This window comes from Bufo gargarizans, chromosome 7 (genome assembly GCF_014858855.1).
Source record: "Bufo gargarizans isolate SCDJY-AF-19 chromosome 7, ASM1485885v1, whole genome shotgun sequence".
NCBI lineage: Eukaryota > Metazoa > Chordata > Amphibia > Anura > Bufonidae > Bufo > Bufo gargarizans.
This window is the reverse complement of record NC_058086.1, coordinates 24,044,520-24,071,024: the sequence shown is the minus strand read 5'-3', so window position 1 is coordinate 24,071,024 and position 26,505 is coordinate 24,044,520. Positions and strand designations below refer to the sequence as shown.

At 49.5% G+C, this 26,505-nt stretch overlaps 1 protein-coding gene across 7 annotated transcripts in view; it reads right to left on the bottom strand.

Moving 5' to 3' along the window:
* The window catches only part of MTMR14 (myotubularin related protein 14), a 53,506-nt gene extending 37,972 nt beyond the window's left edge, over positions 1-15,534 (bottom strand). For 6 of the 7 annotated variants that reach the window (XR_006390820.1, XR_006390821.1, XM_044300511.1 and 3 more), the window contains exons 1-8: positions 15,336-15,534; positions 6,299-6,447; positions 3,547-3,655; positions 2,982-3,057; positions 2,532-2,589; positions 1,351-1,470; positions 1,067-1,140; positions 411-481 (exon numbers count right to left, since the gene is read on the bottom strand). Coding sequence is in view for 5 of the 7 variants with exons in the window: in XM_044300511.1 (XP_044156446.1) it covers positions 411-481; positions 1,067-1,140; positions 1,351-1,470; positions 2,532-2,589; positions 2,982-3,057; positions 3,547-3,655; positions 6,299-6,447; positions 15,336-15,425 (747 nt within the window). In the remaining 2 variants the exon portion in view is untranslated. Of the gene's footprint in view, positions 1-410; positions 482-1,066; positions 1,141-1,350; positions 1,471-2,531; positions 2,590-2,981; positions 3,058-3,546; positions 3,656-4,210; positions 4,379-6,298; positions 6,448-15,335 lie in introns of those variants that run through there. The other variant, XM_044300515.1, reaches the window with a different exon arrangement.
* Positions 15,535-26,505: the final 10,971 nt, after the last annotated feature.

Here is a 26,505-nt window from a genome sequence, read left to right as displayed (position 1 = left end):
CATGTCTGTGCCACAAAACAATGCGTTAATGGGTTTTCCGTAAATACTGATGACCCAATCTTCAGAATAGGTCATCAATATCTGATCGGTGGGGGGTCAGAGTCCCAGCACCCCCTCCAATCAGCTATTTGAAGACGCAAGAGTGCTGCGGCCTCTTCAAATATACCAAGCACAGCACTGCACATTGTATAGTGACAGTGAATGGCTCGCGGGTCACATTTACTTGAGGTTGGGGCTGCAGCGCTCACCAGAGCATCGCGGACCCTTACAACAACTGCTCAGCAGGAGTGACAAAAGTCCAACCTCCATTAATCAGATATGGATGACTTACTCTGAGGATACTTGCAATTTACCAAACCAATACCTCACAATAATCGCCGATACCTGGATCTTACCATAGCCACACTTACCTGTTTCCAGTTAAACACAAGCCCTTCGGCAGCATAGTCTCGATCTTTGTAATCCTTAAAAAATTCACAGCCTTCAAGAAAAGAGAAAAGCATCAATGGCATGTGAGCCCAGTACATGGGCAAGATGTAGAGCACTCAGATAATAGCTGCCGGATTGGTGTGTGTGGGGCGGACACAACTCAATTTCAACAGAACAAAGAAAGAAAACCCTGCTTGGTCCACTCCCCTACATAGCAGGGCGGTATGTGGTTTGGAGGACCCTTCACACAACTAGTCAGCTGTCTTCAATGGGCACTGTGCAATTCCTAATTTCCCCTGCGGTGGTGCTGCAGAGGAAACCTTGCTGCTGGATCCGCCCACTGACAACTGATCGCTACGGAATCGTCAGCAGCAGATTAACCTGGTTTAAGCTGGAGAACCTCTTTAACACTGCAGTGACCAGCTTGCTCAAAGACCTACTGGCCAAGCAATCAGTATGTGCGCACTAATGCTCCATTCAGTGTCTATAGGAATGACGGAAATAGCCAAGCACAGCGCTTAACTATGTCAATCAGTTCCATAGACCCCCCCAGCAATCATACACTTATAATAGGGAAACCCCTTTAATGTTGTCCCACACAAAGCAAGTCATTCAATACATATGAGAAATGAATTACCTGGGTAAGGAATAGACAGAAGTGTGAAGTCTGCATACCGCTGAGCTTTATCCACCTTTTCTGAGGAAGTAACACTGGATAAAAGATAAAAGCAGAAGCTGATCTTCATTTCTAACAGAAGGATTTGGTATAAAATTCCCCTTCCTTTGACTTCAATAGGGAGAAACCCAGCAAAGAAAAACCAGAGCAGTACTCCAGCTCTATAGAAGGAGACCTTTGACCATTTCCCTAGACCTAAAGCTGCAGTTGTGGCAAAATTCTAATAAAATGAAGACAAAACTTACTTGAGCCCGAATTTCACCTTCTTGTTTTCTACCATGAGATCACAGATGTATCGGATGGACAAGTAACGCAGCAACTTAATGTCATGGCCCCGGACTTTGTCGAATTGCGAGTCTCCATTCCTGGGAGAAGAAATGAAAATCAATGTGTTAGTAAAAGAGGTTGTTGCTAGAATATGCCCTATATGTCCGACAGGTGTGGGTCTTACCTTTGGACCTGATCCTACCCCAAAGTGAGCGGAGAGCAAGCCACGTATGGGCAGCCAACCCTCCAGTCATTGCTACGGGTCTTCTGAAAATAGCTGGGATAAATGTATGGGCGGCCACACATGCACGGTTTTTGCTTTCCATTCAGTGCTATGGGACTATTTTTGGGAGTACCATTGCAGTGAATGGAGAGGAGCCCAGTTCCTGAGAGAGAAGAGGGTCACAGAGGTAGGAACTGAACTTCTTAGATATTTATGGCATATCCTATTGATATGCTATAAATGTCCAGATGGGAATACCCCTTTACCGGATGTTTTAAGGGGCACACTTGCAGCAGACGCTACAAAACTGCTAAAGAACCCCCCAAACTGACAGCTTATCCTTATAATAGGTCGTCAACAGCAGATTTGTCAGGGTCAGACTCTCAGTACCCTTGATGATCAGCAGACTGAAGAGATCGTGGCGCTTCGGCACATCGTGTCTGGTACTGCAGTTCAGAACAACGGAGCGGCCAGTCGGGCATACATGCGGCCGCTCCATTAATTTCTATGGGAATTCCAGAGATAGCCCTGTGCTGTACTTAGCTATCTCCAGAACTACCATAGAAATAAATGGCATGGCCACGCACATGTATGACTGTCCGCTCCATTCATTTCAGGGGGGTTGCATGGGATACAGAGCCCCTTTCTCGTGATCGGTGGGGGTCCCAGCAGTAGGACTCCCATCAATCTAATAGTTTTCCCCTATCCTGAGGACAGGGGATAACGTCTAACAGGGAATACCCCTTTAAGTGAATAGGACTGAGTTGCAATACCAAGCACAGCCACTACTAAAAGTACGGCGCTGTGCTTGATAAAATCACCGAAGTGCTGCAGCCCATCGATCAGCTGATTGATGGGAGTGCTGAGAGTCCGACCCTCACTGACGTGATATGGATGGCCTGTCCAGTAAGGAATACTGAAGCTTCTTACACATACCTGGCCACAGACTCATCCTCAGCAATTTCTGTATCCCCCAAGGCATCGTCAGCGCCCCCTGCAGCAAATCCACACAAGTGACAGGATAAAAGTCATATCAATAACACCCCTTCAAATATCCATAAATTAAAGTGCTAATCATATATAAAACCCATGAATAGTCTCAAATATTCTATTGGAAAAAAATATATATATATATTTTTGCATTTTATTATTTCTTTGTAAGGTAACTGCTTTTTAAATGAAACATTTTTGGTTTGTGTTCACTTTCGCTTTGCCGTTTTCATTTATAATGGAAACCAGGGAACAGTGTCAGATCCATTATAATACTGATACCACTGGGACCTTAATGACCCCACCCCCATCAGATCTACTGCTGAAAAATAAAGCTGCTGCATATTCTTCCTAATGTGAACTAACCCCAACATTATGTATATATTGCAAACATACCTGAAAATATGTAATTATACCCCGTGCGTCCATACAGCTCCCCCCATCCGGCCAGTGTTGCCGACCTGCAAATGTGCTGCAATGGAAACAGGGAGACATCATGAGGACACTTAGAAATCTGCAGCATGCCCTGAAATAGCGCACATTTCCTGAAAACCTGCAATTTGTGGCAGATTTCAAGAAGGTGATATTTCCATCTTATGAAGTGATGGCAGATCGCTAGGCTATGTTATTACTTTATGATTGGCGGGGGTCTGATCCTCAGAATCCGCAGCGCTGATGCTGCACCTCCTCTAAGTTCTCCTCGCACGGCGGTGCTCCCAGCCACTCGACTACACTGACCGCGGCCGCATTGACTACATGCTGAGATTATAAGTAGATGTCAGCTCGCTGATTGACATGACCTTAAAAGGACAACTCCACCCAACATGCTTCTTGCCTAACTGCCGCTTGTTTTTCAGAACTCATTCATCAAGATTCTTGTTGCCTTTTGAGTTGTCTGAGAATAATGAGAATGTTCTGCTGAACGTCTAATAGCAGAGGACTCCAGAGAGGAAATAGTTACCTTTCCCTTGTAAAGAATAACCGGGCAGACGAAGCGTCCTCTACATCGCGCCATTTTGCTGCGGTTTACAAGGTCTTGTAACTTACTGACCTGCACCGTGCTCTCAAACCTGGAACATAAAACCAGTGAAAACTATTACTGTATGATAGATAGATAGATAGATAGATAGATAGATAGATAGATAGATAGATAATACCTCTGCAGATAGATAATACATCTTGCCTTAGATAACTGGCCTCCTATATAACCTACTTATCTATCTAGATATCACTCATTTCTCCTGCAGTCCACAGTTCGCCCAGATTAGACACGTGTCATAAGAGGACATTTCTAGTTACACGGAGGTTTACAGCATAGCGGACATCCGTCCAGACGAGATACTTCGGGGAGAACTTATGTATTTAGCTCAGGCATCCTCAAACTGCGGCCCTCCAGCTGTTGCAAAACTACAACTCCCAGCATGCCCGAACAGCCTACAGGTATCAGCCTACAGCAGGGCATTGTGGGAGTTGTAGTTTTACAACAGCTGGAGGGCCGCAGTTTGAGGATGCCTGATTTAGCTAAACCTGATGCATTTTACAGGTTTCATTTTCCAGGGAGGTGCTGCCCCCTTCCTGCAGAGAGGTAAATTTGAGCCCAAAAAGAAAGCTGCTCAGCGCCTTACACATTCACTCCTGGAGGAAAGGTCCCCGAATGCAGCATCCGTGCGATCAGCAAATATTCTGGATTATTGGGCAGTCACAGAAACGCATCTATAGAAAGGGTAACACTTTAACATAAGGGCTGCTGCTCTCACTGACCGGTTTCCTTCTGGTCATGGTACATTCCAGTTCTGTGGAGGAGACAACTGCTGGATTATCAGACTGCCAGGATCACGAGCAGGAGAAGAAGGATTAAAGGCTATGTACACGTTTGGGGGCAATTTTTCTTCATGATTGCATTTTACTCATTTTGAGCTAAAAATCATGGGGCATTTTAGACGCAGGTCTTAATAACCCCTATAGCCGGAGTTATGAAGAGGCGTTGGCCTCTACATAACTTTGGTGGATCCTCCGCCAATTCGAAATGTAAGACAATTTCCTTACCGTCTTACATTTAGACCATATTCTACGCCTAGAACAGGCGTAGAAAACGGTAAATGAGACGGGCCTGCCACTGCCCCTTTTTTAGACCTAGCGTGAGAGGGGAGAAGTCACAGATTGCGTATTTCTGTTTAATAAATGACCCCCCTATGTTTTCAATTGGTCTGTATTAAAAATATTCAGCTGTTCTGTCACAAAGGGTTAACTGTATGTCTAGCTGTGTGAATGGTGCTTTCACTTTGTGCCGTCATCTAATAACCCTCGTCTCTAAATTACTAAATGGTCATTAACATTATCAGCAAGATAAGAACTGCGCTATAATGAGGGTTTATAAAGTCAGAGATCAGGAGCCGTCAGCTGAGCTGCCTGATGGAACACAGAAAAAAATACAGAGCCTGCTGCTAGAGAATCTCAAGGCTATACAGAGAAAAGGGCTCAAAATATTTAATAAAGACCAATTGCAAAAATCTTTTTTCGCTCAAAATTATTTCAATACAATAATTTAAAAAAATTCCCCCAAAGGTGGACATAGCCTTTAACAGAATATGCCATAAATGCCTGATAGTTGGGAGTCGTGCTTTGAGAACAGGCATCAGGGAACCCCCATCACCCCTTCTGCCAATTCTTACTGCCAATGTAGAGGTGGTCGCGCTTGCATGCATATCTCTCTATAGTGGTCTATAGGGGTTACAGAAAGAGGAATTATCAAGACAGGCGGGGACCTCAAGAGCAAATCTAATTATTTCATGAACAAGAGTTCTTCTCCTGCGAGGGGCTATCCTCACTGCTGAAGAAGCTCCCTCTACTGCATGATTGACCGGGCCGGACATGGCCCACTTCCAGATAGTGGAGCATGAACAGTTGCCGCTCCTAAAGTGAAAGCAGAACTACTGGACTTGCGTTGCTACTCGGAGCAGCGGTCCAGACGCGAGATTGTCAGGTCTGGACGAGTTGTCAGGCCCTGTTAATCTAGTGGTGGGGGAAGCTTCTTGACCAGCGGGAACAGCCCCTAACAGGTGAAGAGTAGAAAAATCTATTCACTCATCTCTACCTGTGGATATGCCATAAATGCCGCAGATGGACATACCCCTAGAATACCCCATCACCTTATAATCGGTGGTGATCTGACTCTGGCACTACTACCAATCCGAAAAATAAAGGGGGCACAGTGCTGGTTTAGTGCCGCATTCCTCTTTTAACCTTTTTCCCCCTTCTTTCTCAGCATCAGTGAAGGTCGCAACCTCATCCTAGCAATATCTCATTACTTTACCTCTTTAAAAGGGTCATTCGGGTCTAGATAGTGATGACCTATCCTCCGAATAGGCCACCAATATCAGACTGATTGGGGTCTGACACCTGGCACCCACACCGACCAACTGTTTGCGGCAGTACAGGAAAGAAACACATTAGACAAACCCGGAAGCAGGGGCTCTGTCCGCTGTACTGCAGCATTTAAGTGAATGGGAGCTGAGCTGCACTATGCCAGGCACAGGCAATACACGGTAGGAGGAGATTTCTGCTTCCTGCACCATACACTTTGTTATCTCCGAACACGAACAGCTGATCGGTGGGGGTTGCTAGTAGACGGGCCCCATTGATCTGGTATTGATCACCTATAATGAGGAGGATCTGCTGCCCTGGGAAATGCAATATATGTACCGGTCACATACATGTGCTTGTTATCTTCTGTGCTCTCGTACTCCAGGAAGACGATCTGTCGGGGGTAGTGGCTGCACAGCTCCCCGTTCGGGTTCTGGATGACGCTATAACAATAATCTCTTCCAAAGAGCTCCAGACATTGCTGTTCGATCCTCTCCACCTGCGGAGCGACAAGAGAAACCCGGTGACTGACAGTGGCTAGGTACAAAGCGTGGCTCCTCTGCATGACATGTAACCCCTTCCATTAGAATCAATCATCTTCAGTTAAAGGGGTTGTCCAGTTTCAGGAGGAAACCAGACAACCCCAGGATCCTTCTGAAATAATGGTACAGGTAAGTACTTACCTCACAGATCCTGTGTCGCTGCTACTGTCCTCCCGGCTGCAGCGGTGACGTCTTATTGACAACACGTGACCGCTGCAGCCCTCGTTGGGAGCGATGCAGACATTTGACACTGGTCCGGTCAAGGCTGCTCTTCCCAACTTGACCCGACGGAAACACCAGGCTAAGTGGGCCTTTCCTGGAAATTAAGTCCGGGACCAGGAAGGTGAAGAGCAGCGTCAGCATGGCAGTGGATCAGTGGCTTATTTTATAGAAAAACTATTTTACTACACTGATAAACTGTGACAAAACTGCAGCTGTGTGAAGGCAGGAGTAGTTCAGGATACGTTTTCAGCCTCTGAGTAAAAACAATGAACGTGTCTATTCACTGACAGACGACAACAATTAGTAAAGTTTGACATTTAACTCCGCACAGGTCCACAAGTCAGCTCTGATGGCATAACATATAAAGTGCAAGGGTATCAATTTTCCTGATACAGAGCTCCAAACCCCCTGCTTCTTTACACTGAGTTACGTGCGAAAATTCGGGCTGCCTTCAGCCACCACTAGGGGGAGCTGTGTAATAAGAATACAGTGGGCTCCCCTAGTGGTGACTGCAGGAAGATATAATTTCATACAATGGGTTATGGACACTTTTGGGTGCAAATGATTTTATTATTATTATTGTATTGTACTCATTTTGAGCTAAAAATATTTTTTTCGATTGGTCTTTAAAACAAATTTTCAGCCCCTTTCTCTGTTCAGCCTTGAGATTCTCTAGAAGCAGGCTCTGTGTCTGTACTGTTTCCCATGAGGCAGATCCTTATCTCTGATTTCCTGACCTCGCTATTGCTCAATTCTTATCATACTGATAAGAATATGGATTAAGTAATTGTTTATGGGCTGTTAATACTTCGAAGATAATGGATATACAAAGCCGTCTCAAAAAGAAAGTGAAAGTAAGATGCTCACAGCCATTTGAAAAAAATGATTTTAGCCCCAAATGAGTAAAATACAATTATAAAAAAAATTGCCCCTCAAAAGTGTTCATAGCCTTTAACTGTGTGTCTGTATCAGAAATATGGAGCTTTGCCCCTTACATACAGATATCAGGGCAGCTTTATATACAGCTTTTATCCCCCTACTCCGGCAGCCTCTACTCCGGCAGCTCTTATGCCCCCCCCCCTACTCCGGCAGCTCTTATGCCCCCCCCCCTACTCCGGCAGCTCTTATGCCCCCCCCTACTCCGTAGACTATCCCCCCCCCTACTCAGCAGCTCTTATGCCCCCCCCCCTACTCTGGCAGCTCTTATGGCCCCCCCCCCACTCCGGCAGCTCTTATGGCCCCCCCCCCCACTCCGGCAGCTCTTATGCCCCCCCCCTCCCTACTCCGCAGCTCTTATGCCCCCCCCCTCCCTACTCCGGCAGCTCTTATGCCCCCCCCTCCCTACTCCGGCAGCTCTTATGCCCCCCCCTCCCTACTCCGGCAGCTCTTATGCCCCCCCCCTCCCTACTCCGGCAGCTCTTATGCCCCCCCCTCCCTACTCCGGCAGCTCTTATGCCCCCCCCCCCTACTCTGGCAGCTCTTATGCCCCCCCCCCTACTCCGGCAGCTCTTATGCCCCCCCCCCCTACTCCGGCAGCTCTTATGCCCCCCCCCCTACTCCGGCAGCTCTTATGCCCCCCCCCCTACTCCGGCAGCTCTTATGCCCCCCCCCTACTCCGGCAGCTCTTATGCCCCCCCCTCCTCCGGCAGCTCTTATGCCCCCCCCCCTACTCCGGCAGCTCTTATGCCCCCCCCCCTACTCCGGCAGCTCTTATGCCCCCCCCCTCCTCCGGCAGGCGGTGGACAGTCCTCTGCCACCTGCTCTGCTTGCTGTTGCTCTGTTCAGGACTTTGCACTCTGCTGACCTTTTGGAAGAGAAACGACGATGCGAGTGGCCAGCGGCGATTGTGAAATGGCTCCAATAACGAGATATCCCAGCCTGCCAGAGTCAGCAAAGTAACCACAGGAGGAAACGAAAGAGGCGGCGAGAAGAGAGAACCCTCAAATCTTAATTTCACTTCCCCCTGGAGCCTCATGTCCTCCTAGAATCCCCTGTTGGTTGTCAGATCCTGCCATTTTAAAAGTGTTTTCAGCCTATTGTTGAATATGTCTGCACCTAAGAAAGCTGGGTGACAACTAATATGGCTGCCATTACAGTCCCCCCCCCCCCCCACTCCCATGGGGCAGTCACCCAGATTTCTTAGGATCCTGATGGGCTATGCAAGGAAATTTATCACCGAATGACTACAAATTTCTAACAGACTTTGGGCTTTAGTTCCTTGTCAATTTCAAGATCTCCACTTGTTGTCAATGAATGGAAACGGGGTATTCTGGTGGTTAGAAGTTATCCTCTATCCACAGGATAGGAGATAACTAGTAGATCGTGGGGGAACCCCACTGATCACGAGAACAGGGGCTCCGTAGCCCTCGGAGGCGGAGCGCCCAGAAATTAACGGAGCGGCAGGTCGCAGATGGGAACTGCTGCTCCATTCATCTCTGGAAATGGCGGAGCCCTGTACTCGGCTATCTCCGGAACACACTTAGAGATACATGGAGCAGCAGGAGCATTCACAACCTACCACTCCGTTCATATGGGGGGGAGGGCTCCAAGGGTTACATGGCTCCTATTCTCATGATCGGTGGGGGTCCTACCGATGGGTATAACAGTTATCCCCTATCCTGTCAAAAGAGGATAACGCGTAACAACCGGGAGACCCCTTTAACATGCAGACCTAATAGAATACATCATATAGCTGAGGGTTTGCTACAGTCGCATCCAGTACTAAATCTCTCTCCTCTGCTGTTTGTGACAATGTATCAGCCAGGAGTCCACACCTGGTAACGATTGTAGCAGACTTTCGGAAGTGATTAGGTCTGTCTGAGCTGTATACAAGTGTTTACATTCACTGACAACAAGCAGAGGTCCTGATAGGAACAAGCTGATTATTCAGGGTCCGGCTGCTGATTACTGGGAGCCATATACAATAAATATGAAGGCTTACGGATAACAGAAGGTTAACTGGGTCCTTCTATTGATATATAAAGTTGCCGTTCACATGTAGGTAATAAAGATACTTTCCCGTATTGATGCATACGGTCCAGGTTACTATGTTATAAGTTCTCACCTGTCAACGATGTTCCAAAAACCGTTAGTGATACGGCGCAGGTAATCGTCTTATTCCCTCCCGAGTGTAGGCGTTAAAACACTGGATCTTCTCGCTTCCCCTCTCCTGCGTGCGCCGCTCCGGCCGGCCGCTGGCGTACGCGCGGGGAAGCAAACAGAAGTTAGTCCGGGAGCGTTCTCGTGAGACGTCACACTTGCAAGTACGGATGCCTCCAAAAGGTAAAAAGATCTCCCAACGCGTTTCGCAACATGCGTGTTCCTTCGTCAGGGGATAGGTAAGTATCTTAGTTCTCCTAGTTAAATATGCGTTCCGTTCCCATGACAACTCCTGCATGATTCAATGGGATTAACCGTTTACCTGCCTCTATTTATTTATTCCCACCATATTTCCAGCAATCGGTTTTCTAGACTCGTTTTTGAGAGATCTCTGAAGGAGCTTCTTATGGATGATTTCCCTTCATCTACTTTCCAGAGGCACAAAATTAATGAAAAGCAAACGCCTCTGGGTGCCAGGCTATTAACCCTATAAATCCACCTACCATCCATTTTTACTTTCTCAATCCCTCCAAATGAAGAACCTAAAAACTGTCCTCCATGATGTTCCGCGTAGTGACGTGATAAGGGATGGTCGTCATATTTCTTCTGTAAATTTTATATGTTCTCTTATTCTTATTTTTAGGGCCCTTTTGGTTCGCCCTACATACATTTTCTCGCAGGGGCATTTTATGTAGTATATTACTCCTTTTGTATTACATGTAATATGGGCCACAATTTTATGTTGGTCCAGGACATCCCTCATTTCTGCGATAGTCCTTTTATTCTTTACTAATCTGCAGTTTTTACAGGGATTTTTTTTTTTTTTTTTTTTATTACTGAGTTTTGATGTTTGATTTATACCTATCTCTATAGGATAGTTATCTTGACGTGAAGCAAGAAGGCCGCTGACCCCTTGACTAGAGAAGCGCGCCGGCAGGGGATAAAAGAAAGTTTTCGGAGCTTTAGCTGCGTCGGCCTGCAGGAAGAAAATTCGGAAACGCGCTGCTGGCTACTGTCAGGTACTGCTGGCGGCTTGGGACGGTTTTTGGAGGTGACAGATTCCCCTTAATAATTGTAGAATGTGTTTCGTATATCTTTCAGATACGCTGGAAGTTTCCGTACATAATCCTGTAAAAACACATCTACACATCTTGATAAATTAGAGGCAAGACCCCCAATCCCTGATATTATAGGCCCCCCTGGTAGATTCATTTTACATTTATGTGTTTTTGGGAGGTAATAAAATATTGGGATTCTCAGGTTTTGGTTGTTAATATAAATAGCTTCCTTGGTTGTCAATATTCCTTTTTCTTTCCCCTTTTTGACTAATTTATTTAGTTCTCTTTTGTTTTGGTTAGTGGGGTTAAAAAGGAGTTTTTTTTATATGTTTTTTTGTCAGTCAGTAATCGTATAGATTCCTTGTGATATGCCGTCGGAGTATTCACTCAAGGGGTCAAAGTTGGATCTAGGTTTGAGGTCTGAATGATTGTACGCAACTTCTTCTTTACTCATCGCTTTTTACTTTGGTCTTTACTTATGTTGCGATTTTTATTTGTCAAAACTTTTTTAATGAAATATTTTTTTAAAGCCAAGTTCGGTAGGAATTTTTTATACCGATAAAGGCATCAAAAGGACAAAATTTTGAGGAAGGGGCAAATTTGAGACCTTTATGTAGCAGTTCTAGTTCTATAGTTAAAGTGTATTTGCTTAAATTATATATTCCTTGTCCCTTCCTTGTGCTCTTTTTCATTCTTTTCATTAATCCCCTCCCCCCCTTTTTCCTCTCTGTGTTGTTTTCTTGATGGTCTTACCTGATAAAAATCCTTCCACACGGTTTTTCTTTTTACATTATTTTTATTTATAACGTCTTTAGTTGTTTGATTTGTCTTGGGTATTAATTTCAGAGTTTCTCTTTTAGGCTACATGCACACGACCGTGCTGTTTTTTGCGGATCCGCAAAAAACGGAAGCCGCCAGTGTGCCTTCCACAATTTGCAGAACGGAACAGGCGGCCCATTGTAGACATGCCCATTCTTGTCCGCAAAACGGACAAGAATAGGACATGCTATATTTTTTTTTGCGGGGTCACGGAACGGTGCAACGGATGCGGACAGCACACGGAGTGCTGTCCGCATCTTTTGCGGCCCCATTGAAGTGAACGGGTCCGCATCCGATCCGCAAAAACGGCGACTCGGAATGCGGACCAGAACAACGGTCGTGTGCATGAGGCCTTAGGGTTAGTATTCCCCCTTTGTACGATGGCGCTATAGTTAGCCTTTTCGGTCTCTTGGGAATTAGTTATCTGCCGTTCCATCCCTTATCACGTCACTACGGGGAACATCATGGAGGACAGTTTTTAGGTTCTTCATTTGGAGGGATTGAAAAAGTAAAAAAGGATGTGAGGGGTGAAGGTAGGTGGATTTATAGGGTTAAAGGGGTTGTCTCCTCATGGACAATGGGGGCATATCGCTAGGAAATGCCCCCATTGTCTTATAGGTGCGGGTCCCACCGCTGGGACCCACACCTATATCGAGAACGGAGCCCCGCAAGTGAAGGAGGGCGCACTGCACATGCGCAGCCGCCCTCTATTCATTTTCTATGGGGCCGGTGAAAATAGTCAAGCGTGCATGTAAGGTACGCTCCCATTCACTTCTATGGGGAGCCGGCTTGGTGGTGGCCGGACCGGAGTCCTCCAGCCACCACCTTGCAGGGCTCCGTTCTCGATATTGGTGCGGGTCCCAGCGGTGGGACCCGCACCTATAAGACAGTGGGGGCATATCCTAGCGATATGCCCCCATTGCCTATGATGAGACAACCCCTTTAATAGCCTGGCACCAAGAGGCGTTTGCTTTTCATTAATTTACGTGAAAGTAGATGAAGGGAAATCATCCATAAGAAGCTCCTTCAGAGATCTCTCAAAAACGTCATAGTCTAGAAAACCGATTGCTGGAAATATGGTGGGAATAAATAAATAGAGGCAGGTAAACAGTTAATCCCATTGAATCATGCAGGAGTTGTCATGGGAACGGAACGCATATTTAACTAGGAGGACTAAGATACTTACCTATCCCTGACGAAGAAACACGCATGTTCCGAAACGCGTTGAAAGACCTTTTTACCTTTTGGAGGCATCCGTACTTGCAAGTGTGACGTCTCATGGGAACGCTCCCGGACTAACTTCTGTTTGCTTCCCCGCGCGTACGCCAGCGGCCGGCCGGAGCGGCGCACGCAGGAGAGGGGAAGCGAGAAGACCCAGTGTTTTAACGCCTACACTCGGGAGGGAATAAGACGATTACCTGCGCTGTATCACTAACGGTTTTTGGAACATCGTTGATAGGTGAGAACTTATAACATAGTAACCTGGACCGTATGCATCGATACGGGAAAGTATCTTTATTACCTACATGTGAACGGCAACTTTATATATCAATAGAAGGACCCAGTTAACCCTCTATTATCCGTAGGTACATACTTTTGGGAGTCTGGGCAGGAGACTCAAATTTGGAGAACCAGCAGCGATTCCCAGGGAAGGAAGACACATAGAAAAAAGCAGCAGCGCAGTTGTATATTCATTACTGTTAGATATGAAGGCTTATCCAAACTGAACAACCCCTTAAAGGAAGGGGAGGGGGGGTGCAGACAGCCTGTATGGTCAGCTCCTCCCCCGGACGGCCTCTATGGTCAGCTCCTCCCCCCGGACGGCCTCTATGGTCAGCTCCTCCCCCCGGACGGCCTCTATGGTCAGCTCCTCCCCCCGGACAGCCTCTATGGTCAGCTCCTCCCCCCGGACAGCCTCTATGGTCAGCTCCTCCCCCCGGACAGCCTCTATGGTCAGCTCCTCCCCCCGGACAGCCTCTATGGTCAGCTCCTCCCCCCGGACAGCCTCTATGGTCAGCTCCTCCCCCCGGACAGCCTCTATGGTCAGCTCCTCCCCCCGGACAGCCTCTATGGTCAGCTCCTCCCCCCGGACAGCCTCTATGGTCAGCTCCTCCCCCCGGACAGCCTCTATGGTCAGCTCCTCCCCCCGGACAGCCTCTATGGTCAGCTCCTCCCCCCGGACAGCCTCTATGGTCAGCTCCTCCCCCCGGACAGCCTCTATGGTCAGCTCCTCCCCCCGGACAGCCTCTATGGTCAGCTCCTCCCCCCGGACAGCCTCTATGGTCAGCTCCTCCCCCCGGACAGCCTCTATGGTCAGCTCCTCCCCCCCGGACAGCCTCTATGGTCAGCTCCTCCCCCCGGACAGCCTCTATGGTCAGCTCCTCCCCCCGGACAGCCTCTATGGTCAGCTCCTCCCCCCGGACAGCCTCTATGGTCAGCTCCTCCCCCCGGACAGCCTCTATGGTCAGCTCCTCCCCCCGGACAGCCTCTATGGTCAGCTCCTCCCCCCGGACAGCCTCTATGGTCAGCTCCTCCCCCGGACAGCCTCTATGGTCAGCTCCTCCCCCCGGACAGCCTCTATGGTCAGCTCCTCCCCCCGGACAGCCTCTATGGTCAGCTCCTCCCCCCGGACAGCCTCTATGGTCAGCTCCTCCCCCCGGACAGCCTCTATGGTCAGCTCCTCCCCCCGGACAGCCTCTATGGTCAGCTCCTCCCCCCGGACAGCCTCTATGGTCAGCTCCTCCCCCCGGACAGCCTCTATGGTCAGCTCCTCCCCCCCGGACAGCCTCTATGGTCAGCTCCTCCCCCCGGACAGCCTCTATGGTCAGCTCCTCCCCCCGGACAGCCTCTATGGTCAGCTCCTCCCCCCGGACAGCCTCTATGGTCAGCTCCTCCCCCCGGACAGCCTCTATGGTCAGCTCCTCCCCCCGGACAGCCTCTATGGTCAGCTCCTCCCCCCGGACAGCCTCTATGGTCAGCTCCTCCCCCCGGACAGCCTCTATGGTCAGCTCCTCCCCCCGGACAGCCTCTATGGTCAGCTCCTCCCCCCGGACAGCCTCTATGGTCAGCTCCTCCCCCCGGACAGCCTCTATGGTCAGCTCCTCCCCCCGGACAGCCTCTATGGTCAGCTCCTCCCCCCGGACAGCCTCTATGGTCAGCTCCTCCCCCCCGGACAGCCTCTATGGTCAGCTCCACCCCCCGGACAGCCTCTATGGTCAGCTCCTCCCCCCGGACAGCCTCTATGGTCAGCTCCTCCCCCCCGGCCAGCCTCTATGGTCAGCTCCTCCCCCCGGACAGCCTCTATGGTCAGCTCCTCCCCCCGGACAGCCTCTATGGTCAGCTCCTCCCCCCGGACAGCCTCTATGGTCAGCTCCTCCCCCCGGACAGCCTCTATGGTCAGCTCCTCCCCCGGACAGCCTGTATGGTCAGCTCCAGTGTACATTGCAGCCTGTCACCCACTACCCAGGTGTAAACAGGGCGGCAGTGCCAGAGAAGGCGGTCATGTCAGACTTTGGACAGCAGGGGGCGCTGTCACCGCGCATTTCTACAGCCCAGTCCCCTGCGGTGCACGCCCCGCTCACCCCCTTGTCTGCGCCTCGCTGCCCTGCCCTCTGCTGCCCCCCTGTGGCCGGTACCGAGCGACTCACCTTTGCCCCCACATCCTTGGCCCGGAACTGAGCGCGAGAAAACTCCTCCAAGAGCTCCACCAACCCGTTCGTACGTCCGGGGTCGTCCATAGCGCCCACCCTCTGGCCCCGGTAATCAGAGGGCGTAGCCCATGTCCGAAACCGAAGCACCGGGACCCGCCTGACAGGACATCCGCAGCACTGCGGCGCTTACTGATGACGCGACGTGACAGCTTGTCAAAGAGGAGGGAGGGGGGAAGCGCGCGCTGATGACGTCACGGCCGCCGCCATCTTGGTTGAGGGAGATGTGTAAGATGAGAGGCTATGGGACAGTCAGTGACCGTGGCTTTCTCGTGAGTGGTAGTTTTATCCCGGGCGGTTCTCGGGGAGCAGGGAGAGGCCACAGAGGATTTATTGCTGCTTCACAACTGTAATCACTTTTACCAGGCAGGGAATGGTGGAGATGTTGTTGTAATACCGCGTGTGGCCACTGTTCGGCAGTGTAGAGCGTTACCTGCCTGAGCCATAACAATAAAACCAGGCGCAGGAGAAGTGAATGGCAATGTCCCCTGTCAGGGGTGGGGGGGAGATATGGCAGAAAGTGAACAGTTTTTAAGGTCGACACGTTGGAAGCGAGAAAAATAAGCAAGTGTTTAATCTGAGTGACTGACAAGGGCCAAATAGCGAGGCGTAAATGACTGCGGCGGAGAACCTCCAAAATGTCCAGTCTTGTGGGGCGTCCCTGGACTGCAGGGGTTAATACCGACCAAAAGTGGGCCGAGGAACGGCAACCGGTGAAGCCTAGCCCGTCAGGTCCGATCCCACAGACGGACTACTGTACAGCAAACAGCTGACAACCTTTCTGCTGCCTATGACTGAAAGGTGTCAGGATATTGCAGCTTGCTGTGTGGCCGCACACTGGTCCGGGTGTCCATGCTTACCCCTGTCCACCACCAGCAAAAGCGAATCAGGATTGGACCCGGAAAAATGGAAGAAGACAGCCTGGTCTGAGGAATCATGTTACAGTATATAGACAGCTGGGTGCGGGTGCGTCACTTACCTGGAGAAGAGATGGCACCAGGTGCACTATGGGAAGAAGGTGCTCTGGTCTGATGAATCAGGTTGCATCATGTGGGTGGCAGGGTGCATGGGGAAGAGATGGCCCAGTGCAGGGGCGTCACTTACCTGGAGAAGAGATGGCACCAGGTGCACTATGGGAAGAAGGTGCTCTGGTCTGATGAATCAGGTTGCATCATGTGGGTGGCAGGGTGCATGGGGAAGAGATGGCCCAGAGCGGGGGCGTCACTTACCTGGAGAAGAGATGGCACCAGGTGCACTATGCGAAGGAGGTTCTCTGGTCTGATGAATCAAGTTACAGCATGTGGATGGCAGGGTGCATGGGGAAGAGATGGCCCAGTGCAGGGGCGTCACTTACCTGGAGAAGAGATGGCACCAGGTGCACTATGGGAAGAAGGTGCACTGGTCTGATGAATCGGGTTACATCATGTGGATGGCAGGGTGCATGGGGAAGAGATGGCCCAGTGCGGGGGCATCACTTTCCTGGAGAAGAGATGGCACCAGGTGCACTATGGGAAGAAGGTGCTCTGGTCTGATGAATCGGGTTACATCATGTGGATGGCAGGGTGCATGGGGAAGAGATGGCCCAGTGCGGGGGCGTTTTTTACCTGGAGAAGAGATGGCACCAGGTGCACTATGGGAAGAAGGTGCTCTGGTCTGATGAATCAGGTTACATCATGTGGATGGCAGGGTGCATGGGGAAGAGATAGCCCAGTGCGGGGGCGTCACTTACCTGGAGAAGAGATGGCACCAGGTGCACTATGGGAAGAAGGTGCTCTTGTCTGATGAATCAGGTTGCATCATGTGGGTGGCAGGGTGCATGGGGAAGAGATGGCACCAGGTGCACTATAGGAAGAAGGCAGTCTGGTCTGAGGAATCATGTTACAGTATACAGACAGCTGAGTGCGTGTGCATCACTTACCTGGAGAAGAGATGGCACCAGGTGCACTATGCGAAGGAGGTTCTCTGGTCTGATTAATCAGGTTACATCATGTGGGTGGCAGGGTGCATGGGGAAGAGATGGCCCAGTGCGGGGGCGTCTTTTACCTGGAGAAGAGATGGCACCAGATGCCCTATGGGAAGGAGGCACCAGGTCTGATGAATCAGGTTAAGTCGTGGATGGCTGGGTGCCCGTGCGTTCCTTACCTGCGGAAGAGTTGGCATCAGGTGCACTATGGGAAGAAGGCACCAGGTCTGATAAATCAGGTTACATCATGTGGATGGCAGGGTGCATGGGGGAGAGATGCCACCAGATGCACTATAGGAAGAAGTCAGTCTGGTCTGATGAATCACGTTACATTATGTGGGTGGCCAAGTGCGTAAGAGATGGCACCAGGTGCACTATGGGATGAAGATGGCCTGGTCTGATGAATCACATTACATCATGTTGACGGCCCGGTGCATGGGCGTCACTTACCTGGGAAAGAGATGACACCAGGTGCACTATGGGAAGAAGCTGGCCCTGTCTGACGAATCACGGGTGAGTATGCGTCACTTACCTAAGGAATAGATGGCACCCTGGAGCGACATACTAAAAGGAATGACAGAGTGGAATGCCCATAGACTTTAACAGGAAAGTGGAATGCCCATAGAGAATAATGGAAATGTAATATTTGAATAGAGACAAAACCATTTGACATATCTAATAATTATTTAGCTAGGCTTACTCTCCAAATTCAGTGGGATTATTTAATGTTCAGATTAAGTGGAATTATCACTGTTTTCTGCAGAATGACGAGGGTGAATGACACAAAGGAATGCCCATAGACTATAATGGGAAGTAAACTCTGAGCTCATTTGCAGGTAAATCTGTGTTATGTAGGACATTAACATGATAATCCCACTTAATCTCAATTTTAAATAATCCCACTGAACTTGAAGAGTAAGGGTACATGCACACGTTCAGGATTCATGTGCAGAGCATCCGCACTGAAATCCGCAGGTGTTGATGCGGATTTGCGAGCGGATTCGGTGCATGCGGATTTTACTAAGTGAATGAAGAAAATCTGGTCAGGAAAAATAAAATAAATTGACATGCTGAGGATTTTAAAATCCGCGCGGAAAAAATCTGCATCGTGTGCACTGAGAATTTCAATTTCTCATAGAATAAAATGTACATGACCTACAGTGCGGATTTTCCTTGCGCAATTCTGATTGTGTGCATTTAGCCTAAACCTGCTACAGATTTATTTGATATGTTGGATGGTTCAGGCACCAAGTCACGTTTTACTTCCCATTAGTACACAGTCAGCCTGCGCCCTCTAGTGGCCACTAACAAACATGACAGTATTTGAACTGGGCTGAACAAGCTGGATCCCGATAAGTGCCATTGATGTGTTCCTTGTGCCCTCCTATATTTCATCAGAGGTGTGTCAGAAGTTCCTCTTCACCCTACAGCACCTTGACTTCTACACTTATTGGATGTAAAAAAAAAATAATATCCATTAATTTGTCCCTCTCATGTATGATGTATTAACACTTTAATCCTTATAAACCCCAATATTATCAGAAGAGATCATGTAATGCAAGGTAGAAAGGTTTTCCTACATTAAATGTATATACACAGCAGCAAAATAGTGAGTGCAGCTCTGGAGTATAATACAGGATGTAACTCAGGATCATACAGGATAATGTAATGTGTGTACACAGTGACTGCATCTGCAGAATAGTGAGTGCAGCTCTGGAGTATAATACAGGATGTAACTCAGGATCAGTACAGGATAAGTAATGTATATACACAGTGACTGCACCAGCAGAATAGTGAGTGCAGCTCTGGAGTATAATACAGGATGTAACTCAGGATCAGTACAGGATAAGTAATGTATGTACACAGTGACTGCATCTGCAGAATAGTGAGTGCAGCTCTGGAGTATAATACAGGATGTAACTCAGGATCAGTACAGGATAAGTAATGTAATGTATGTACACAGTGACTGCACCAGCAGAATAGTGAGTACAGCTCTGGAGTATAATACAGGATGTAACTCAGGATCAGTACAGGATAAGTAATGTATGTACACAGTGACTGCACCAGCAGAATAGTGAGTGCAGCTCTGGAGTATAATACAGGATGTAACTCAGGATCAGTACAGGATACGTAATGTATGCACACAGTGACTGCACCAGCAGAATAGTGAGTGCAGCTCTGGAGTATAATACAGGATGTAACTCAGGATCATACAGGATAATGTAATGTGTGTACACAGTGACTGCACCAGCAGAATTGGGAGTGCAGCTCTGGAGTATAAGCAATCAAGCAGAAGGATGAATACACTTGGAGTGGGGAAAAAAAGGTGATGGTAACCACCAGACTACCCTGTACCAGGATGGGCAGAGTCTGGTGACATATACACCAAGAGTGGAGCAGACCACCAGAATTAGTGCTGGGCCATTGCATATCCTGCAAGATGACAGCTTTTCCTGTTTCTGAAGGCACCGCTTCCGTAGCTGACACCCCTGTAGATATAGGTGATGAGGTGAAGATGCGACATTTTGGGGCTGCATACTTACCTGCAAAGGCATGCAACAAGTTTTAAAGGGGTATTAGGGTAGCTCCAGCACCAGAATCGCACAGCTGTGTCCGTTCTGTAGTGGATGGAGTTGGTTGCTGCTGTGCTGCTCCCATTGAAGTGAATGAAACCAGTTCCATCCACTGCACAATGGACTGTGCGGTTCTGGTGCTGGAACTGCTTCGGACCAGCTAATTGGTGGGGGTGCGGGATGTCGGTTCCCTGCCGATGTGATATTGGTGGGCTATTCTTTAAGAAGGTGACTATTATAAAAACAAAAATCGCTCCATATAATTAGCTGATGACTCCAAGTGCATCTGCTCGGGTCCAGCACAATGGGCGAGGATTTACATGCCAAAAGCGCGCCTGCAGCTCGGCTGCTCAGTAATGACCTTTACTTCATCTACCTCTAATACAATAAGGCGAAGCAAGTGCAATCCGCAGAATAATGTCCCTGCCATTCATGCAGAGGGAGATAAGGCCGATCATTTTGTCATTATACCGCTGGATTAATGTCTCCCTTCTTGTAATGTATTGTACCGCGGGTCCCTCTGCTCCCCGGAGGGCAATTATTGCCGAGGCGGAGATACATTTACCATTAACTGGAGATAAATCCATGGCTGGACCCAACATGTTAATCCGTCTGCTCTTGTCATCCTGAGTTGGTACAGTGTGACTGATGGCGGTGGGTTGCGGCAGCTGCCAGCGGTCTGTCGCCAACATTTCTGCCACCTTTCCAGTCGTCACTCATTTGTGCCAGCTTAGTGCGGAGGACAGATCTCCAGCTGCTGCCTCTCTGACCTGCGAAGCCCTGTGCCCCCTTGGAGAAAGAACACCAGCTTCCGCGAGACCATGAGAGGCTTGTGCGGGCCCGCAGGACAGTAATTACGCCTCTGTTCACACCTCGGTGTGCTAGGAGAGCTGTTCTGACATGTTGCAGGGACACAGACAGTCGCCTTGAAGATGTTCAGGGACGAGTTACTCCAAGGCTTGGGGGACAGAAAACCATGGTTGATAAACTATATGTATACTAATGGGGAACGCCAGTCCTCACTGGTAGACTATAGCTGTGGAGATGAGATAGTTACACTCGGTGTCATGGACATTTCCGTGACAGGTGCCAGGAGATCTGTGAGACTGGCAACACGTGGTTTGATCTGACAGGTTCTTTGTGGATCAATTTGTGTCTGTGTTGTATCTGGTAATGGCCACATCCCTTGCCTCAGTTGTTGCTTATGTGGTCATTTAACCTTCCCTATGCTGTGCGGTTTATAGCTTCAGTCTTGTTGTGGATTGCTGGTGTTTGGATCTCGGCAGAGTTCCTGTGCTTCCATAGCCATTTGAAGTTAAGTGTCTCCTTCCCCTGTTGTTTTATTGTTTGGGTTTTCTTGTGTTGCTCTTTTCCCTGCAGTTTGTGTTTAGGCCTGAGGGAGACTCCTGTTCGTCCTACCGCTTGGAGGAACAGGTTGTCTCCGGTCCTGACATTAGTAGCAGGGTCCTACAGGGTGAGTTAGGACTTTAGGTTCCTGTGTATGAACTCGCCTACCTCTGGGGTCAGTTCATACTTGCAGTCAGTCAGGACTTGGATTAGGGTTTTTCTAGGAGGTGACCAGCTCCTTATTCTTAGTTTCCAGGCCTTTTCCCCTCACCCCTTTCCCTACTACGTTCGGTGTGGGTTTCCCTTCCACACCGAAGCGTGACACTCAGGGCCCTGGTGCACTAGGGGGTCCGATGATACATCAGTGGTGCCATCAAATGTCTCCCTTTTTGTAGCAGTTTCTTTTTATTGAAAAGTGAGAATTTACAAAGCCTAGAAACTGGTAAACATCACATAAATCATATGAAACAGTGTTGCCCATCGATCCCGCTGTAGGCCAACCATGAAATGGATGGCGGAAAGTGAAGAAAGGCTCAAGAATAAGGCACGTAGGATAGAAGTGTCCATCAATCACACACACCGGGCCAGTCCATTACAACAGACATTTCTGGGACCCCTCTAGCAGTATAAGTAAATTAGTATAGTGGCAAATCTGCATTTATTAGTTGTGCCCGCCAGCAATGGAGGGAGTCTTGGGCTACTTTCACACTTGCCGCAGAGGGTTCTGGCAGGCAGTTCCGTCGCCGGAACTGCCTGCCGGATCTGTCAAAACGTATGCAAACTGATGGCATTTGTAAGACTAATCAGGATCCTGATCTGTCTGACAAATGCATTGAAATGCCGGATTCGTCTCTCTGGTGCCATCCGGAATGACGGACCCGGCATTTATTTTTTTCACATTTTCTGCTGTCTGAGCATGCGCAAACCGCAAAAACTCATCCGTTTTTCTGGAACACTCATGGCCGGATCCGCCATTAATGCATGTCAATGGGAAAAAATGCCGGCAAGAAATTTGCGGTATTATCTCTGTTCTGAAAAGGCAAAAAGACTGAACTGAAGACATCCTGGTGCATCCTGAACGGATTGCTCTCCATTCAGAATGCATTAGGATAAAACTGATCAGTTATTTTCCGGTATTGAGCCCCAAGGACGGAACTCAATGCCGGAAAAGAATAACGCTAGTGTCAGTGGCGTAACTACAGGGGAAGCAGCTGCTTCGGGGCCCGGGCTGACAAGGGGCCCGGCGCCCGACAGCGTGTCAGTCAAGTTTAATCTTTTTTTATTTATATGCAAATTACCTTCCTAACGTGCCCAAGAGGTTGTCCCTCCGGCCGTTTGTGCCCAGCCGCGGACAGCAGTAAATAATTAATAGCGGGACGGCGCTGGGCTTGGCGATAATGGACGCAGCTGGGCACAAACGGCCGGAGGGTAATTTGCATAAAAAAAAATAAAAAAGATTTTAATCAAAAATAAAAAGGACAGGTGGGGGTAAAAATAGTATATCAAAAATTGGTGGGGGGGCTCCTACAAAAATTTGCTGTGGGGCCCAGGCACTTCTAGTTACGCCCCTGGCTAGTGTGAAAGTACCCTTAGGAGGCTTCAACTTCAAAAGAATCAGCGTAGGATCTAGAAGTTTCCTCCCATAGGCCTCATGCACACGGCCGTTGTTTTGGTCCGCATCCTAGCCGCAGTTTTTGCGGCTCGGGTGCGGACCCATTCACTTCAATGGGGCCGCAAAAGATGCGGACAGCACTCCGTGTGCTGTCCGCATCCGTTTGCTCCGTTCCGTGGCCCCGCGGACAAGAATAGGCATTTCTACAATGGGCCGCCTGTTCCGTTCCGCAAATTGCGGAAGGCACATGGGCGGCTTTCGTGTTTTGCAGATCTGCAATTTGCGGACCGCAAAAAAAACAGAACGGTCGTGTGCATGAGGCCATATTTGGTAGAAATCAAAGGGAACCTGTCGCGTTGAACCTGGTATAGAGCAGGAGGAGCTGAGCAGATTCATTCCATTTACATTCCTGGTCGCTCTGAGCTTTGAAGTCCAGGAGGCGGTCCTATCGGTGATTGACAGCCTTCCCTCTATGACTGTGTATACAGAGACAGCTGTCAATCACTGATAGGACCGCCTCCTGGACATTAAAGAATAAGCAGAAATAGAAATGAATGAAATACAAGTTTTACTGAATCAGTTCCCACAAACTTATATATCAAGCTGCTCCATTGCAGTTTGTCCAAGCAGCTGAATGCCCCCATTAACAGTGCTACAACACACACCCTAATAATCTACCAGCACAATGTCCCTATAAGCAGTTCCAAAACAGTGCACCCCACGAATGGAGCTAAAACACTGCCCCTCATAACCTACAGAATTGCGTAGCAGAATGCCCCCCCATGCACAGTGTCAGAAAACTACCACTTACAGACCCAGCAGAGTGCCCCCATAGATTGTGCGAGAGAACAGTCCCTTGTTACCAATGCTGCTATCAGCGAACCATTAATAAACAATAATGCAGAATCCCCCCCATAAACAGGGTGAAGATTGGGGCACATTTATTAAGACCAGCGTTTTAGACACCGGTTTTAATAAGCCCCTAAGCTGGTGGTGGATCCGCCGGAGTTATGAAGTGGCGCCAGACGCCAGTTCTAAATGTAAGACAGCTTCCTCGCTGTGTTAAATTTAGACCATTTTCTAAGCCTAAAACAGGTGTAGAAAATGGTAAATGCTACGGTCCTGCTGGCCCTTCCCCGCCCAATTTTTTAGACCTGGCTGTGAGCAGGGAGAAGTTGCAGATTGCGGCACAACTAGCTCTTGTGCGGCAATCTGCACCTGAAATACACCTAATATAGGCGTATTTCAGCTTAATAAATGACCCCCATTATTGGCCCCAATAAACAGAGCTGGAAGGCTACACCCTCCCATAGACAATACTGCAAATAGTGTCCCCAATAAATACTGCTATCAGACTGCCTCCCTTTAGGCAGACACAAAAAATCAACTACAATCCTGGCTGCCACCAACCACCACTAGAGGGAGCTCACTACCTACGTATTTATTCAACTCCTATTGAAAAATGGATGTCACATAAATATGTATAAAGCAAGCCCTCTCCTTAATAGTGGCTGTCGGAAACATTTTGCAGGAGCTCCCCCTAGTGGTGCCTGCCAGCAGCATTGTGCAGGAGCTGCCCCTAGTGGTGGCTGCCAGTAGCATTGTGCAGGAGCTCTCTCTAGTGATGGCTGCCAGAAGCATTGTGCGGGAGCTTCCCCTAGTGGTGGCTGCCAGAAGCATTGTGCAGGAGCTTCCCCTAGTGGTGGCTGCCAGAAGCATTGTGCAGGAGCTGCCCCTAGTGGTGGCCGCCAGTAGCATTATGCAGGAGCTCCCCCTAGTGGTGGCCGCCAGTAGCATTATGCAGGAGCTCCCCTAGTGGTGGCCGCCAGAAGCATTGTGCAGGAGCTCTCTCTAGTGATGGCTGCCAGAAGCATTGTGCAGGAGCTTCCTCTAGTGGTGGCTGCCAGAAACATTGTGCAGGAGCTGCCCCTAGTGGTGGCTGCCAGTAGCATTATGCAGGAGCTCCCCCTAGTGGTGGCTGCCAGAAGCATTGTGCAGGAGCTTCCCCTAGTGGTGGCTGCCAGAAGCATTGTGCAGGAGCTCTCCCTAGTGGTGGCTGCCAGCAGCATTGTGCAGGAGCTCCCCTTAGCTGTGGCTGTCAGTAGTGTTGTGCAGGAACTGCCCCTAGTGATGGCTGCCAGAAGCATTGTGCAGGAGCTCTCCCTAGTGGTGGCTGCCAGCAGCATTGTGCAGGAGCTCCCCTTAGCTGTGGCTGTCAGAAGCATTGTGCAGGAACTGCCCCTAGTGATGGCTGTCAGAAGGATTGTGCAGGAGCTCTCCCTAGTGGTGGATGCCAGTAGCATTGTGCAGGAGCTCTCTCTAGTGATGGCTGCCAGAAGCATTGTGCAGGAGCTTCCCCTAGTGGTGGCTGCCAGAAGCATTGTGCAGGAGCTGCCCCTAGTGGTGGCCGCCAGTAGCATTATGCAGGAGCTCCCCCTAGTGGTGGCCGCCAGTAGCATTATGCAGGAGCTCCCCCTAGTGATGGCTGCCAGTAGCATTATGCAGGAGCTTCCCCTAGTGGTGGCCGCCAGAAGCATTGTGCAGGAGCTGCCCCTAGTGGTGGCCGCCAGTAGCATTATGCAGGAGCTCCCCCTAGTGGTGGCCGCCAGTAGCATTATGCAGGAGCTTCCCCTAGTGGTGGCCGCCAGAAGCATTGTGCAGGAGCTCTCTCTAGTGATGGCTGCCAGAAGCATTGTGCAGGAGCTTCCTCTAGTGGTGGCTGCCAGAAACATTGTGCAGGAGCTGCCCCTAATGGTGGCTGCCAGTAGCATTATGCAGGAGCTCCCCCTAGTGGTGGCTGCCAGAAGCATTGTGCAGGAGCTCTCTCTAGTGATGGCTGCCAGAAGCATTGTGCAGGAGCTTCCCCTAGTGGTGGCTGCCAGAAGCATTGTGCAGGAGCTCTCCCTAGTGTGGCTGCCAGCAGCATTGCAGGAGCTTCCCCTAGTGGTGGCCGCCAGAAGCATTGTGCAGGAGCTCTCTCTAGTGATGGCTGCCAGAAGCATTGTGCAGGAGCTTCCTCTAGTGGTGGCTGCCAGAAACATTGTGCAGGAGCTGCCCCTAATGGTGGCTGCCAGTAGCATTATGCAGGAGCTCCCCCTAGTGGTGGCTGCCAGAAGCATTATGCAGGAGCTCTCTCTAGTGATGGCTGCCAGAAGCATTGTGCAGGAGCTTCCCCTAGTGGTGGCTGCCAGAAGCATTGTGCAGGAGCTCTCCCTAGTGGTGGCTGCCAGCAGCATTGTGCAGGAGCTCCCCTTAGCTGTGGCTGTCAGTAGTGTTGTGCAGGAACTGTCCCTAGTGATGGCTACCAGAAGCATTGTGCAGGAGCTCTCCCTAGTGGTGGCTGCCAGCAGCATTGTGCAGGAGCTCCCCTTAGCTGTGGCTGTCAGAAGCATTGTGCAGGAACTGCCCCTAGTGATGGCTGTCAGAAGGATTGTGCAGGAGCTCTCCCTAGTGGTGGATGCCAGTAGCATTTTGCAGGAGCTCTCCCTAGTGGTGGCTGTCAGAAGCATTGTGCAGGAGTTCTCCCTAGTGGTGACTGTCAGAAGCATTGTGCAGGAGTTCTCCCTAGTGGTGACTGTCAGAAGCATTGTGCAGGAGTTCTCCCTAGTGGTGACT